Consider the following 17,697-nt stretch of genomic DNA (forward strand, 5'->3'; position numbering starts at 1 on the left):
CTGTTGATTACAACATGACACACTGCACTTGTCATGGTGCCATGGTTTTCTAAGATGTCACAGTGTTTTTTTAGAAACAGTGAAACTTTGCCCTAGTACTAATACCGTGCAACATTGCACGTGCACCAGTGCATAGTTTCTGTAATCTGGCCCCTGGAAGCAAAATCAACTTGGAGTAAAATTACAGTGGAGGACCTGGAGAAAAATTACAGTGGGAGAAACTGGAGTAAAAATCACCTTGAGGATAACCAGAGAAAATGCAAAATTTGGAAACTTGGACCTGAATTACAATTGGAGACCTAGTGGGTAAGATCACATATGAGCACATTTCCAGCAGAGGCATCTGAAGCAGAATTATCATGTCGACAACCGATAGCAAAATTACAGTGAGGCACATGGAGATGAATTACAAAGCAATATATAGTAGAATACTATTCAGAGGAAAACTGAAGTGGTGGTATGCCTAGGAACAGTTTACAATAAGAAAAATAAATATAATCACAATTGCATTGGATATAGATGATTTGACATATACAACATGATGGTGTGTATTAGCAGTGATGTTTAGGGTGATGTTTGTTCCAATCTGTTTAGTCAGCAATCTTACTCTGGAGCAGGTGTTTGATGCAGTCCATCAAACTGCCAAGGTGTTGCCTGCCCCGCCCACATTGTCAAACTCTGCACAATCACACTGGCACCGGCTGTTGCTGATTTTGTCAACGCTTCTTTCATTTCCAACACTGTACAAACCTTCTTTAAAATAGTCTGGGTCTCTGCCTCATCAAGAAACCCACCCCCGGCCCGACCATTCCCACTAACTACCAACCCATCACCACAGTTCCCTTCCTCCTCAAAATCCTTGACCGGGTGGTGTATGCTCAAATACCGAGCCACCTCGTGCAAAACCAACTACTACATGCCAGATAGTCAGGATTCAGACCTAAACATAGCACCAAAGTGGCTTTACTGGATCTTAAAATCCAACTCGACCACATCTAGGATGCAGGTAATTTAACCATCCTGCTCCTCCTTGACCTCTCTGTGGCATTCAACCTGGTGGACCATGATATCATCTGCCAACACCTGTAAGTCAACTTCAATTTCTCCCAACAGGCGATCCACTGGATCAAATCCTTCCTTAATGAGTGCACATCCATGATCTTCATAGGGGATCACTGCGCCGACCCTATCCCAATCCCCTGCAGCATCCCACAACACTCTTGTATCTCAATGGCTCTCTACAACACCTACACCAGAACTCTGTTTGAACTCCTTGCTGCCCTGGGGATTCCCTACATTAACTTTGCAGACGGCACTCAATTCCTCTTCCCAATCTCAGGGGATTATGCCCAGGATGTCAAAGTGATCAACCAGACATACTGTGTCATACCTAATTGGATGGCAGCCCACAACCTCTGTCTCAATTATGAAAAGAAAGAGCTCCATATTGTGGGCTCCCTGACAGTCTTAACTCACTTGGACCCTCATATTCTTTCTTCCCCATTGATGGGATGACCATCCACGTCTCTAAATCTGTGAAAACGCTAGTCATCTCGATACCAAACTTAACATGCCCTGCGAAATCAATGTGCTTGCTATCTCCACAGTCTACACAGCCAAGCTCATTTCTCTAAGCAAGCCATTCCTCTCACCCTCTGTTTGACCGTAGCATGTGCCATCATTGGCAGCAAACTAGACTATTGCAATGTCCTCTACTCCGGTACCTTGGCTAAGAACCTGGCTAAATTGCAGCTCCAACAAAACAAAGCACTAAGGGCAGCACTTGCCCTAAACCGCACTGACCATGTATCTGCGGCAAGAAGAGACATGCATTGTCTCCCTATGAGAGATTGAATTAACTTCAGAATACCAGTGCCCACCCCCGCTGACTCCACTTCAACGCCCCCTCCTATCTCATGCCGCGAGTTGCTGCCAAATCCTCGATGCGATGCCTTCTCTCATTAAACAGCAAGGCATTACTCACATCCAGAGACCAGTTACAAGAAAGCACTGGGCGCCAGCTTTTGTGTTACTGCATGAACCCTAGGGAATACTCTACCTGATCGCATTAAAAAGTACACAATGCCTCCTGACTTTCAGCAAATCATTGAAAACGTGGCTGTTTAACAAATACGTATAACTACTTTGACTCCCTGTATTACTGGTTTCATCCTGAAACAACCATGTACAAGCGCTGTGATACCTCCGGGTCTGGGCGCTATACAAAAAAATAATAATAATAATAATAAAATGCTGAGTGCGTACGTACTACGTCGGATGGGTAAATGGAAATAGGCAGAGTCGCAGTGATGGGAAATTTTATTTTAATATCAACCCATTTCTTTGGCAAAACACAAACACACAATCATCAGTGCTGTTTGGAAAGGTTTAGTGGTTCAAACCCTGTAAACAAAAGACTGAGCTTGCAAAGAGCAGCCGTGAAGGCTATCCCCCTCAAGGTCGTTCTTTTGCCTCCCCCATCCATCCTCCTCTCTATTGCCCTCACTGCAATTCTATTCCCACCCCGCCACTCTAGCCTCTTTTGGATTCCCTTCAGGCCGTGTCCCCGAAAAACAGGAGTACACCAGGTTCTACATCTGCTGTAACCTAATTATACGATATGTTATTTATAACGCACTTAATACCCAGAGGTTTATAAGCGCGGATGGGGATCGAACCTGCAGTGGTCAAGGTCATCTGGCTTTTAAGGCGAGCACGTTGCCCCTGAGCTATTCTCGCGAGATAGGTCGTTTTTTCTAGGACCCGGTCGAGACACCACAATAGTTGGAAAGGCCATGATTATCTGCATTCCCACTGGAAAAACATTTCCAAATAGTCTCTACAACTTTTTCCTCAATACATATTCAGACATCTTGCAACTAGTATCACAACTTTAGCATCTTAAGCACAGTCTGCAGTGGATCGGGTAGTTGGACATTTTTTTTTGCTTTTGATCCAACGTACTTATGAAGATTATAGAGCGTCTCTGGACAAGTCATGTCTGCAATAATACCCAAATAAGCTGCATGGGTGTGTAGAAAATTCTGACCCGCCAAGAAACTCTGCCATAACTTGGCGACCATTATGATTTAGACATAATGCTGGAGTCAGTGCCACAAAGCAGAAGTACTGTTACTGACGATGGTAACTAGTACCTCATAGCATGATTATATGTTTCAGATATTACCCGTTCTGAAATCCCATAGGCTTCATTAGAGATTTGAGGTATTACTGCTAGCGGAAATACCGACCTCTTTAATATCACTACTTTCGGAGGTGTTTCTCTTCTCAGTTTTAAAACTCATAATCGGACAGATGGAAACCAGATTGCAATGCGATTACCGCCTGTTTTCCATTTACTGGCAAACTACTGGTGAGGTGATCCCATATCTTGTTCTTAGTACAAGGTATCATGTATGCAAAAACCCAACCACAGCAACCAGCAGCATTTCAAGAAAACAAAACTACTTATCCTTGTGTCAGAAAATGTCAATTTTCCTTCATTCTCCAATAACACGTGGGAGCCTGCAACAGTCATAAATGCCTGTACACAGTTTTCTTATTACGACTGGGATACCGCCCCACTTTGTTTGCGTTAGCACCCACCTGTCTGGCGGTATTACTGCCTGAACACAAGTTGGGCACTACACGTTACTACCCATTCCCCACTATGTGATTTTTGGTGCAATTACTGCGTGGTAACACTGCTGGCGGTAACTACGCCGAAAATTGACATTTTTCTGGCATGTCTACCCCAGGTCTGAGCTGTGAATAAACACGCCAGACTTAAGATTGGGAGGAGCGGTAAATGCAGCGGTAACTACATTACCACATTACATTACTACATTACCACACCCTCCTTTCCTGTCACTCTCTGGCTGGCCTCTCTTGGATCTCTTCCTGCTCCCACCTCTGAGGCTAAAAACCTCACGGTCTTCTTAGACTCCAAACTCTCCTTCTCTTCTCACATCTCTGACGTCTCTAAGAAGTCACACTATCAGCTGCACCTCCTCAGAGGTATTCTTCCTTTCTTCTCCTTCCCTCAGAAGCTCACTGTCTCCAGAGCTCTGGTTCTCTCCAGGCTGGACTATTGCAACAACTTCTTTCTAAATCTGCCTGCTTATACTCTCCACCCTCTGCAACTCATCCAGAACAGGACTCCGAGACTTGTCCTGGCCTCAAGCCCAGGGATCATATCTCTCCAGGACTGAAATCTCTGCACTGGCTCCCAGTGGCTGTGAGGATTAAGTACAAACCCCTCTGCATTGTCCACAAGGCCTTCTGGGGCTTGGCGCCTCAATACCTTCAACTCTCTCTTCCTAAATACCTTCCTTCTCAAGCTCTTCGCTCATCCGCCTCCAACTCCCTCAGGGTTAGTCACTTCTCCATGCAACCAGATTGTGGTAGATCTCTGTCTTCAGCAGGGGCCTCCTTCTGGAACAGACTCCCTGCCTCCCTGGAACTTGAAGAGAATCGTCTCCGGTTCCGGAGCACCTCAAAACCTTTTTCTTTGCTTCCGCCTGTTCTCCTCCTCTCCCCTGCTGACTACCTGGCTGAAAGTGAAACTGCACTGGTTACCTGCCAGTTGCACACCTGCACTGCCTTCCTGGCAACCTCTGCACTTGGGGACTGTTTTCTGTATTCCTACAGTCCCACTTCCAGCACTTGACACCTAATGCCTGCACTTACCCTTGCACTTGCCACCTGCTGGCCTTACGTTTACTTATTGTCATTTATTCTATTATCCTATGTACTCCACTGTCCTCTACCGCCCTCCTGCAGTTTCCCCCTTCCCCCTTCCCATGCACTTGCATGATCTGAATGACACCTGGCCTAGTAGGATCGTTGTCTGTCTTACCTCTGTTCCCCCTCCCTTGCCTTGTCATGCCTTGAAACACATGTGTATAGGCGTGTTATACATGCCATATAATATCATGTCATACTAAGTGCTACCGCCCAACTCGTGATGAGGCCCAAATGTCTGCTGTTTGAGGCAGCACATAGCAGAATTCCAGCTGCCACTGCAGCAATTAATTACAACCATGGCACACTTTCAAATGCATTCTTGTACAATATGCTTTCTTTGACACTTTTCAGCTATTAACTGATAAGAATCTGATTATGATAGTATGTTGAGTGTATGTACTGTTGTAGTTTAATGCAGCTCAAAAATATGCATGTTATAACTTATTTTAAAGAACACAACTGTTTTAGATGTCTTTTATTAAACTGCATGTTGTTTAAAAGAAAATGCATGTTTTTTTGTTTTTTTTTATCCAAAAACATTCTAAATTGATTATAAGTATCATCAACTGGAGGACCTCTAGCGTTATTTTAAGTAAGACATTGAAGGGGATGACAGAGTATGGACGTGTATTGTAAGGAGTGAAATATCCCCTTACATGAGTAAGAACCATATTGCAACTCCCTGGAAGATCCGTGCTCTGTGTGGGCATGGATCACCTTGGTGACTTGCAATAACTTTTTAACAGTAAACGGTGCTTTATTCCATATGTCATAGGTGAAGATTGTGGTTCATGGGTGGGTGTAACCTGCCCGAGGAAAAAGATGTTTCATGCACTAGTGACCCAGTCACTCTGACAATGTCATAACCAGCGCACCTCCTATTGATTCTGAGGAAATGGCAGAGGTGGGAACGTTTTACATCCAGAGGGCGAAAGATGGAGTAACAGCATCAGGAATGACGCTTTCATTTTTAGAACAGTCTTTAATTAAAGGTGTTTGCACTATTATCGTACCGATTCTCACGATGGTGTTAAGCGGCCAATCAAAAGAGCACTGTGTCCCGCTGGGAGATCACAGACGTTTAGATGGTGTGAATGGAGTGCGAGGTCGGCGTTTCCAGCCAAGGTCACAGCTCATGTGCGAGGTCAGTCGCTGTGACGCACATTTCCGATGGATGTTTGTTTGCCACACATGATGATGTTGGCGATGCGCAAGCCTCGCCCTCAGCGCAGTAGAAATATTCTTCAGAACGGGCGCCAATTACAACATGATCTCAGCAAAGGAGTCCTGCGACGCAATGACGCGTCCAGATTGTCAAGCAGGCCGCCGCTAATTCCCCGCAAGCCCCTAGAGAGGGGATTTTGCACCTTTAATCTCTCATTATGACTGATTTAATTATTGTCACAGTTCTCACAACAAGCGGACGCCCTTCAGACGGCAATTCCCCAGGCTGAGCCAATCAGAGGAAAAATCGAAGGCCCATGGGGTGGGGGTGTCACTGGGGGCAGAGAGAGCGACGGGAAGGGCAGAGAAAGGGGGGATAGAAGCGAGGAGACTGGGCCGAGGGACATAGACCTGAGCGAGAGGGAGAGAACGAGAGAGAATGACAGGGAGCGCTAGAAACATAGAGAGAGTGACAGAGCGAGAGGGGTAATCAGACAGAGAAGACAGGACACCGAAAGACACAAGCGACAGTGGGACGGCGAGAGAGGACGATATCTAGAGGGCAAACACCGAAAAGAGCAAGGCGTCATTAGTGTTACACCACAAGGAACCAAGTGTGAGAGGAGAGGGAAGAACAGGCAAAACAGGGGCAGAGCGACGGAGTCAGGTTCACAGCCTTGGGAACAATAGGGGAGGAGAGATAGTGTCGCTGCATACAAAACACAACTGAAGAAACGCAACACACATTTGCGTTGAAAGCTGTAGTTCTAAGCTGTCAGAGGATTGTGTCCTTTTCCAAGACCTGCCATGGCTGTCCTGATCTCTTCCTGGCTCGCCGTTGCTTTATGGTAAGTGTGCCCTTTAATTTTTCCTGTCAGCTTCTCCAGTCAAATGCCTTGGATCGATTGCATTGATGCCACAGCTCAGAAGCAACTTGGAATGCAAAGGTAAACCATAACACAAACATGCTGTTGATGCCGGTGCGATTGTGTTTTCCAGCTTCTTCGGACCTCTGCTGATCCTGCAAGCTCAAGCTGGTGTCCACTCTGGAAACATCACACGCATCTTGGACAGACTGCTGGACGGCTATGACAACCGGCTAAGACCGGGTATAGGAGGTAAACACCTTACACTGCTCGTTTCCACAAACGTCCACGTTATCTCCTGCAGAAAGTGTGTAGAAGTTGAAAGTCTGACCTGGATAACATTGAGTCAAGCCATTCTTTCATGTGTAGTAAGTGCCAGGCTATTATGCAAGTCTATGCAAAAATGACGAGAATAATCTTCCTTGGCACTTAAGGGGTTAAGGCTGGAAAAGGCAGCAACCTTCTCCCAACCCCAACCAAAAAAAAAAAAACAACACATGATATGATATTTATAACATGCTTAATACCCAGAGGTTTCTAAGCAAGGACCCGGGATCAAACCCGTGTGGCTCTGTGTCATTTTTCTTCCAAAGCGAGCACGTTGCTGCTGAGCTATCCTCGGAAGGCGTAACACCTCGAGCAGTTCAGTTCAAGATGTCTACGATTTGCTGCCAGTTAACAATAACAGTTTTTTGATAGTCCCCTCTGCGTCCTATTCCCATAAGGGTGCACATGCAGATTGCCTACTTTCCTATCTGGTTTGCCGTCAGAAAGTAAAGAAAGGCGCATTTCAGCCCTCACCCTACCTACAAAGTCATTATTCTCGTTAGACATCTTCTGTTGTTAAGAAACGAACACTAACGGGCATCAGCATTCATTAAGCAGGCACGTAGAATCATCCCTCTCCTAAAAATGTAAGGACGTTCTGCCAGCGTAGAATGTTAAACACTGTGCTGTTGAGGCACCTGCACTTTGTTTAGCCCCATGGCCACTGATGGACCACAGAAAGTGTAGTAAATGTGTAGGTGGTGTGACCAAGGCCATTTTAAGGGATTTTGGAGCCCAGGGCACACATACATTTGGTTCCCCACCAACTGCAAAGAAATTAAGGAAACACAGAATCTCTGGTCTCTGCGCCCTTTTACTGGCATCAGAACCCTTAGTTTGATATGGAGCCCTGGCTGTGAGCAAAATGAATATGGCCACTCTAAAGGAAGACACCTTGTAAGGTAAGCACTGTAATGCTTTAATGTCCATTGGTCTGCTACACGCTGCGGGTTCGCAGGTGCACAGGTGGGAAAATACGAAGACAAGACATGAACATAGGTATGGTGAACACACTGGTCCCCCACACCCAGCCAAGCAGCAACACTCACATCAACTGCCCCAAAAGTAACATTCAGAACCCAAGCACACTAACATTCTACACCCTAGAACCTAGGATGTCACCCACTCCCTTCAAGTCCCCTGATCGCCTTCATTCTTACTTGAATCAGAATAATAAATGAGTGGCATTTCTAGAGCAACACTAGCAGTCCACCACAAGGGTACTTTTGTTCTATCTTAGATCTAGGGAAATGCTTTAATAATAGCTGGGGCAAGAAAGATATACTGGCTGTAGTACACCGGCAGGACACACATCAGTGGCTGCATGATTATGGTACACATTCCCTAGAATCGATGCAAAGCAGAGAATGGAAGCACCACAGAATGTGCACAAGCTCAAGCATAGTTGCCTGGAGACAGATTGCGAGCAAGGAGGATGGAGCACATTCCGCTGCATACATAAAGGTTATGCATTAGACGTTACACAAGGAAGCGGCACAGATCTGGACTTCAACTAATATTAGAAGAGGACTGTGGTTTTTAAGTGCTGTTGCTACGAGTGAGCAAATAAACCAATGACTTTGTGGTGGGCCACATATGGTTGGTTACTATTATAATGTATGAAGCAACCACATAGACATTTAAACCACAAGTGGTACTTTTAGAAGATTTTGCCCTTAGGAATTGCTCACTTTAAGTGCTTCCGATTTTGAAATATGTAGAGACTGGCACGTTTGACTAGTGAGACATCATGGCCCTGATTCACAGAACGTTCTCCAATGGGGCTTTGCCATTATTAAACGCTTCTATGAATTAGGCCTTATGAAAGTAAACACATTGCTCAGGATCAAACACTTTGGTTAAATTATGAAGCTGGAATTTGAGCCCACTCTACATTTTCAGCACTTGACCACATTGGTTCCCAGTTCTTGAAGGATAGCAATGTGCAATAATTTGTAAGTGGGTGATTGTCAATAAATAAAACACTACACTCTTTTGTAGATTTTTTTTTTAAAGTCCTTATAAAAATATATGAAGCAAAAGGGAACTTACTCTAATCTAGCTTTATTTTTACCTTCATTGGAATTATACAAGTACCAGACTACTTATTGTTGTGAGCCTAAACGTGAATCTCGTTTTCGCTATTGTACTTCAAAGCTTTAAATATACCCAACAACTGTCTGGTAAGGTCAGCAGAAAATATACATGGTTTGACACAGAGTTACAGAATTGTATTGAAACTGTGAAGAAGAACATTAAAAAAGATATTGTGTAATCAAACATTTTTTGTACCAAGTGATCAGATCAATCTGCAGACCTGAAAGTAAGTCGGCTCGAGGAATGCGACATTTGGTGCGCTTTCTCTTGTCTGGAATCTCTTTTGGTGAATTGGCCTACATGAAAAGTACGAGTAAACAATGGGAAAAACAATACCACCCGTGTGTGATATTGCTATCCTTTTCATAAATGCCTTCATAATTGTGTACATTGAGATAAAACAACATGTCCAGGATCGCATCACCTTCTGGATGCAAAGCTGGGGTCTGAGACTTAACACCTTGGTTCCGAAATCTCAAGTTTAGCTGCCCAGTTAGCTCTCCCAAGAAATGCTTTCTGTTCTTCTTCAGGCATGGTGGCCCCGTTTTTACAGTCCTTGTTGTGTGGAACTGACACCTAGACATGCACCTTACTGATGCTGTATTACTATTTCTAGTGTAGATGTGTTTCTTTTAGCACACTAGAGGCCTCATTCCGAGTAGGGCGGTAAGGGTTAACGGTTACCGGTAAGGAGACCGGTGCCGTTAAACCCTTATTGTCCAATTCAGAGGTCCCTTAGCGGGAGCCGCAAAGGACATGTGGTCTGACCACACATTCTTTGCGGGTCCCGCTAAGGGACCAGGGCGCTAATAACGGGCCCGCTATTCGCAGGCCCGTAATTAGCGCCTTCCCCATAGAGCCCTATGGGGGCTCAAATGGGAATGGGGAATGGTTGGTTGAATGGGGACTTACCGGGTCCGCACAGGTCGGAATGCCCCGGTAAGTCCCCATTCAACCAGACAGGACCCGGACCCGGACACGGTTTTGGAGGCAGCCATAGCGCTAATAGCGCCATGGCTACCTCCAAACTCCGAATGAGGACCTAGGAGTTACTATTGCCAAAGTTTTATCAACCTTCGAGAGAGGGACAGCTAAGGCTGCCTTTCCGGGATTTGGTACCGTGATCCAGTATACGAACATCTATCTCTGCAGCAAGTATTAACTAAGTCCTGAAACATCCAGTCACCAAAACCTATTAATATGGTTATCTGCTATGATTAATACATGTGATCAATATATTCCTTAATAAAAGGAGGCCATGCCACTGAAGTTGTGTTTTAGTGAGCGCAACACATGTATCTACTGCCACTTTTATGGAGTAATTGATAAGATCAGACTTTATTTGCAAACTTAAGCGATGCAGCAGGTTCAGAACCGCAGCAGTTTAATCAACATTATAGTTTCACATGGTATTTATGTTTTGTAAAAAAATATGCACTGCCTTTTATCATCGCGGAGGACCCTTCCAGGTTTGGGGCTCAATGGTACATGCCTTTTTGCCCTCCCATGAAGACATTTTTGAGGGAGACTACAATCTGACCATGGTCAGTATTTGTGGAATTACATGATCAGGTATTGATCTGGGGCACACATCAGCAAATATGACAATGCCTAATCATGATATGTTATGAACAGAGTGATACTAGATGGCACAGAGCGAGTCTGAGCTTACAGGCCCAAACAAGAGCAGTTTTGCACCTTATACCCAAGCAGCGGCACGCCCACCATCTTTGCCCTAAGTGGCAGAATCATTAGTTCATAATATGTTCAACAGCTCAGTATTACTTCTGGGTGGCACACTACAACACAACTACACGTTTTTCTGTGCCAAGGACTCCATTCATTCAATCATGTTCACTTTCAAACGTTTGTGCATTTCATTCCTAGGTCAATATTCTGCCAGATATGGGATGACACAATGTTTTGCCGCGTTGCTATTCTGTTTGTCTCACAGCAGTTATGCAATGAAAGGTATAGAGGTCTTTATGGATCAACAGGCCCCTACTTTTCCCCATAGTGGAGCATCTCTTGGCCACCACACTAGAATAGGACTTACAGGGTGCTTTCATAGATGTACCTCTAAAACTGCTACTACTCCTACTAACACTTTGTTCACAACTACAACCACAGCTGCTAATATTAATAAAAACAATACTAATAATCCCCACTATATGTATTAATACTAACAATAGTAGTAATACTATTACTATTATTTCTGCTACTGCTACTACTACTACTACTACTATTATTAATAATCATAATAACAATAATACCTGCCAGCATGCTCTCCAGCGCTCTATGTCTCCACTCTTTTGATTTCTCCCTTTTCTCAACCCCAGTGTCAGATGCCATGAACAATATCTTCTTTCTGGCCTTGTGTGCTGCAAATTGGTAGGTTCACCATGACCCTGCATGCCCCACCCCCTGCATGAACTTTAGGTGTGTATGCCCACAGCCCTGCATACCTCTGTATTGAAAAGGGGTATTGATCCCCAGGGACCAGCCCTTATTAGCATAAATTACCCAATTCCACCCACTTAGAGGTCCGCTCGTGCCAAGCAATGAACTCATGCTAGAGAAATAACACCTTCAGTATAAATTTAGCATTAATTAGACATATAGCATAATATAACAGAACAGTAAATATAGCAGCAATTTGGAATTCAAGTTAGAGAAAATCACAAAGCTCCTTAGAGAAACACAGTCTTACGTCCCTTGGATGTTATTAATAGTGCTGAATGATCCTGGTCATCTAAAACAAACTGCTTGCTCAGCTAGCTCTGTAGATGACAGCACCACAAGGTGCATCCGGAGCTATCTCCGGGCACATGCTCCATAGCAGTCTGCTGATGAATTTTCCCCTGAGTCATGGGTGCATGTGCATTTTGTAATCTCGTGCTGTCACTCAACGTGACACACTGTTCCAGCACATTCTTAGTGCAAAAAACATGTCTACTGGTGGAAAATCCCAACTTGCTAACTCTCCAAGACTCTCCATTCATCCTTCCCTTGGAGCCCATCTGCGAATGCCCAGGAATGCTTGTTATCAGTGAGTACGCGGCAGTACCATTCCTTCCCATGCGAAAGAGGATTTGTTTATGAAGCCTCGCAGAGCCACTGTGGCGAAGAGAGGAGCTGAAATAATATGCATTGCAATTAACCCCTAGTGAGCAAGCTTTACTGGCTAGTGTCATAGTGCCTTGACTACAAAGCCTGGCTATCCAAGCGCTATAATGCTTTAAGCACTCAAATACAGGTCTCTATTAGCTACTAAACTGGGGCCTCTGCCCTGCCTTTCTATGCACAATGCAACCTTCCTTTCCTTTGAGGCCTACACATTCAATGTACCCTATTAATGTAGGCGCTACTATCAGAACATGTTACTAAATCCAGCTATAAAGATCTGCTTCAGCATTTAGCACATACTTTGAATAAGCTATTAGTTTTAGCCGTTAATGCAGCCATCGAAGGCCTTAATATGCAAATATGGATTGCTCAGCAGGCTTTTTCACTACATTCCACCCCTTTTCAAAGTGTGAGCGAAGATGCTGGCCTATATCTATCAACATTGTATGTAGCGCAGTGATATGTGAGGCAGTTAAAGATCTTGGGGCTTTCCAGGAGGTTTAAGAAACCTGTCTTCTACGTGTTAGTCAGCTCGGCATGCAAGGTGAATAAAAACCCTACATAAACAAAAATGTATACAAAGTGAACAGTGAAATTTACCCTAGCCACAACCTGGCCCTCACAAAATACCTACCAATTATCTTTTAACTAATAATCAGTTAAAAAGCAGCATGTGGCAAGACAATCTGGGGTTGTTAATCTTAAATGCACTATTGTATTCATGTATGGCCACTAGCTCTAAACCTGGCATCCTTCTACTTTAAGGGCCTACCCACCCCCCTGTTCTCAGGGCCTATAAGTGTGACTATGGGCTGTGTGATTAGACACTTCCCCCAATGTATGTGGAACCCAACCAAAAACCATCTAATTTCATGAGCAAGATTACCACATGGGCACCAGGTTTCTAAGAAAAACACACTTCTACTAATTTGCATCAAAACCCAATATTGCTCTAACAATAAAAAACCTAAATAGATAACTCTATGGGGGTAATTCATGGATTATTTGCGCTGAAAAAAACAGGATTTGTCCGCCATTCTGCCTGCAAATCCCCATTTGTTAAACAGGGATTTACGTGCAGAATGGCTCACAAATCCTGTTCTTTTGGTGCAAATAATCCATGTATTACCCCTTAAATGTCTACAATAAAGTGTAGCTCTTTGTATTAGTGAGCTGGAGACAGCCGTCCCCACAACAAATGAAACTTGTTGGTTTAACAAAACTGTGTCATAAAATGCATGTATAAAGTCTGCCATGGTTTTATTTACCTGCCCTAAGGCTGCAAAAATAACCTTGTACTTCAAATTCAACCATCTCTAATTGGAGCTCATACTCTTGGCAACATTTCTTCAAAGCAAAAACCTAAACATGCGCCCAGATAGTTTTTGTGCGCACTCATTTTATCTCAAAATATATTACACTCCTGCACAACCCTGCTGCCCCAACAATTCATAAATCATTCTCCTGGCTACATGCAACCTAGTAATTTTGAAAGAGCAAAACATTTAGTTTTTCACAGATTTACCTCAAAATGCATTTAAAAACCATTTTGCAACATGTTGGCATGTAAGTGCTGTTTCACACAGCTGTTTGTGTCACATCATGTCATAGTCCACAACCCTTCCTGGTTGCTTTCTCCACAGTCCTTTAGACAAGAAAGGCAAAACATATGAAACAGGTTATTAAAACCATCAACTGAATCATTTGAGAATGTGCAGCATCACGTATCTGATAATATGCCAAGTCAGCACTGTGGCAGTTGTATAAAAGTTATTTCTCTGTTGGGTACTTCCCGCAGGTTGTAGTACAATGGTCATCACGCACGTCAGAAGTATTGAGTGCGGTGCAGGAAATGTTCAGTGTTCACATGGCAGCCCGCAGTGACCTGCTTTCTTTGAGAATGTGTCTGCTTGACTGATCAGAAGCACCCGAAAATTCAAAACATCTAACACCAATCATGGCACGCTACTTTCTTGATTTTTGCATAGGCAAAAAAAAACCAGAAATGTTGGAATTTCACAAAAGTACAATATCAGTGTTATCCACCCCTTCGCTTAATACCTCCCCCACCTTCAGAAGTCTCATTAGGTAACTACACACTTTCGTATCATTGTTACCACAACCATTTTTCACCCTTCTGTGTGATATTGGGGCTTATTTGCCTTCAAATATTAGGGGTGTAATTGCCTAATCACAAACTCATGTGTGCAATGCGATCATAGTTGGTCAATGGTACCTCAGATGGACCTGTGATTTTTGCTAAAGCAATACTATGAGTACCCAGATCACACTTCGTAATAGCTCAGTGTTTTTGTTTTCACCAAAGCGTTCATGAATGCTAGCCGGCAACTTGCTTCCATTGTCTCATGATCTTGATTTAGTTTACCCTGCTGGCCTCAATCCATTTTCAAAAGTAAAGTCTTTCAGTCCAATACTGCTTGCAGTTGCTTGCAGAAGTAGCCTTGTTTATCTTTTCCAGTTCACCATACAGCTAGTGTCTTTAAAGCCTCTGGTTTTTCACATGTTAGTTTCCCAAAGGGCATCTGCTGATTTCTTGGGCCACCCCTTGAGAGCGTTAGTCTGAGTCAGTTTCTTTATTTGCTTCAACCATTCATTCTTGCACTAAGCCTTGAGGCTTCTGGATCATGGCTAATGTGCAGTGTTCATGTTATAATCCAAAGCCCAGTTTTGCATGTTGTCTCTTGCAAAATGGCTATCTTTGTCAGATTTGATTTCATCTGGAAGGCCATAATGTCCCATCAGTTACTCCAGCCCTTGCAATGTAGCGATCTAATTTGTTGGCTGTGTTTTCTTACTTCTCAAAGTGTCTAGAGGTTTATTTTCCAGTACACAGCGCTTTACTTCACTTCATATGGGACACTGGGAGGCAGCTTGCATGGCAATGTCTCTTGAAATGGGCAGCTGTCTTTTCTTAGCCTATTCACAGATTCACAGTTTCCCCAAACGTTCAGATGTTTGAAGCACCCAGCCTGCCATTTGCATGCAGCATTTCTTTTCCTTCTGGTGTTGTCACTGGGCGAATCCTTTGCCATCTGATCAACTCCACTATTGCATGCTAGTGTCAGAAAGCATGCATACATTGACATGCATAATGTAAATTGTGCTCTTTTTCACCTCAATCACAGCAATTACTGCTTTCCATTCAGCATTCTGGCTTGCACCCCCCCACCTCTTTTTTCTCTGAATGACAGTGTTTTCTCGATGGAGATGGAATGCAGCTGCTGGCCAGTGTTTATTCTTTCCTGTGCATGGCAGCGCCATACGCAAGACAAGCCTGTTTCTTTGCTCTTCTGCCCATAACTCATAAACTGGTGCGACTTTAAAGGGAGGTTTGCTACAGGGGCACTCGTTGCAGACAGTTCCTTCAGATTTTTCTCACTTCTTCCTCCCACACTCATTTCATGCACCCTGCCCATGACATGAATGTCTGTGCAATTTGTCTTCTCAAGCCACAAACTCTGCACAGCAAAACATTGCCAAAACACATTTTCATTTTCAAAAGAGGCACTTTTTGTCATCAGATTAAACTCAATGTAATTCTGCAAAGCATCTTCCAGCCTGTAGAAAGGCAGTCTGTGGATCAATATCCCATTTAAAAGCATATTTTTTCCTGTCAACTTTGTAGTTAAGCCTTACAATTAGCCTCAGATGCAGTGTGCGATCTTTCCAAAGAACCCTCAACCCACTGAATATTTGCACTTCCTTATCATGCACAGATGTCGCAATCTGTGGTACCATTACCAGAATATAACCAATTATTTTCTGTACTGTGCCAAATCACATTACACTTAAACATGTAACTTTTTGTGCAGCTCCCTGCACGTTCTCTGCATGAATTGCCCACACTCTGTTCTGCTCGTGGGCTGTCAGTTTGTCACCAACATTATCACAGTGTATCACAGTTAACATTATCTCAACATAATGTCCAACACATTCATCACTCAATTGCAACACTTCCTTGTCTTTAGCAACCAATCCACGGCATAGAGTGGGAATATTAAAATACTCTTGGGGCAATTTAGAAAATATAATTTGTCTTTCCACCCAAACCATTACAACCTGATCTTACAATTCCACATCAATGCACAATTCGAAGTTCAAATGCCATTCACCCACTTCTTTAGTGAGTCTCTCACCCATTGTAAGCACGGCTGGCACAGCTAAATGCAATGAAGCCAATTTAGTGTGTCCCATTAAAACAGAATGCACCACCAGCACATGGAATTTACAGTTGCCAAAAACAAAGCTTTTCAATAGCGATCTTACTCTTTCAACTAACAACTCGACTCATTCGCCCGTTATATTCAGGAAAGTCAACACTTAAATTCAAAAGGTGAACCCTCGCCAGTTTACATTTCAGCGCCCCACACTCGCTGGGGCCGAATAACAGGCTTGCATCACCATTCACAATTTACATGTCAAACACTTCTGCAACTTTTTCTGCCCTCATGCCAAAATAGCAATCCAAATATAAACCTTTTAACAGGGAAACAACATGAACAATTATTTCCTAATCAAACAATAAATTATTCCTCACCGTTCTTTGGATCACATCGAACAGAGCCATCTCCCACTCTGCTCCGAGTGTTCTGCTCCATGGCTTCATTCTCAAGCAGTAAATCAGCCAAGCATTTATTACTGAAAGGGGAATCTCAACTACACAAGCTATCAGTCGCTGCAAAACTGACACACAAATACTGTCATTTTGCTGACTCAGAGCTGCAGCGAGGCAACAATGGAATTGCAACAGCCTACCCCTCAATCTGCACTGTGTTCTCTCACACATTTGTAATTTCTCCAGAATGGCATGGCCCTGCACAATCCCCAAGCTGCCACCAAATGTATTAAAAAGGGGTATTGCTCCCCAGGGACCAGCCCTTATTAGCATAAATTACCCAATTCCACCCGCTTACAGGTCCGCTCGTGCCAAGCAATGAACTCATGCCAGAGAAATGATACCTCCAGTATAAATTTAGCATTTATTTAGCATTTATTAGAATAATATAACATATCAGTAAACATAGCAGCAATTTGGAATTCAAGTTAGAGAAAATCTCAAAGCTCATTGAAGAAACACAGTCTTATGTCCCTTGGATGTTATTAATAGCGCTGAAAGATCCTGGTCACCTAAAACTAACTGCTTGCAGCTTGCTCTGTAGATGACAGCGCCACAAGGTGCCGCCGGGGCTATCTCTGGGCACATGCTCCATAGAAGTCTGCGGATGAATCTTCCCCCGAGTCATGGGTGCATGTGTATTTTGTAATCTCGTGCTGTCAGTCAACGTGACGAACTGTTCCAGCACTTTCTTAGTGCAAAAAAAATGTCTACTGGTAGAAAATCTCAACTTGC

General features: G+C 43.7%; 1 protein-coding gene across 1 annotated transcript in view; it reads left to right on the plus strand.

Moving 5' to 3' along the window:
* The first annotated feature begins 6,234 nt into the window (after positions 1–6,234).
* The window catches only part of GABRA6 (gamma-aminobutyric acid type A receptor subunit alpha6), a 493,083-nt gene continuing 481,620 nt past the window's right edge, over positions 6,235–17,697 (plus strand). Inside the window, exons 1-2 of the mRNA XM_069654273.1 lie at positions 6,235–6,758; positions 6,910–7,028. Coding sequence (XP_069510374.1) covers positions 6,718–6,758; positions 6,910–7,028 — 160 coding nt within the window. The 5' untranslated portion in view covers positions 6,235–6,717. The remainder of the gene's footprint in view (positions 6,759–6,909; positions 7,029–17,697) is intronic.

This window comes from Ambystoma mexicanum, chromosome 3q (genome assembly GCF_040938575.1).
Source record: "Ambystoma mexicanum isolate Mex_15411 chromosome 3q, UKY_AmexF1_1, whole genome shotgun sequence".
Taxonomy (NCBI): Eukaryota; Metazoa; Chordata; class Amphibia; order Caudata; family Ambystomatidae; genus Ambystoma; species Ambystoma mexicanum.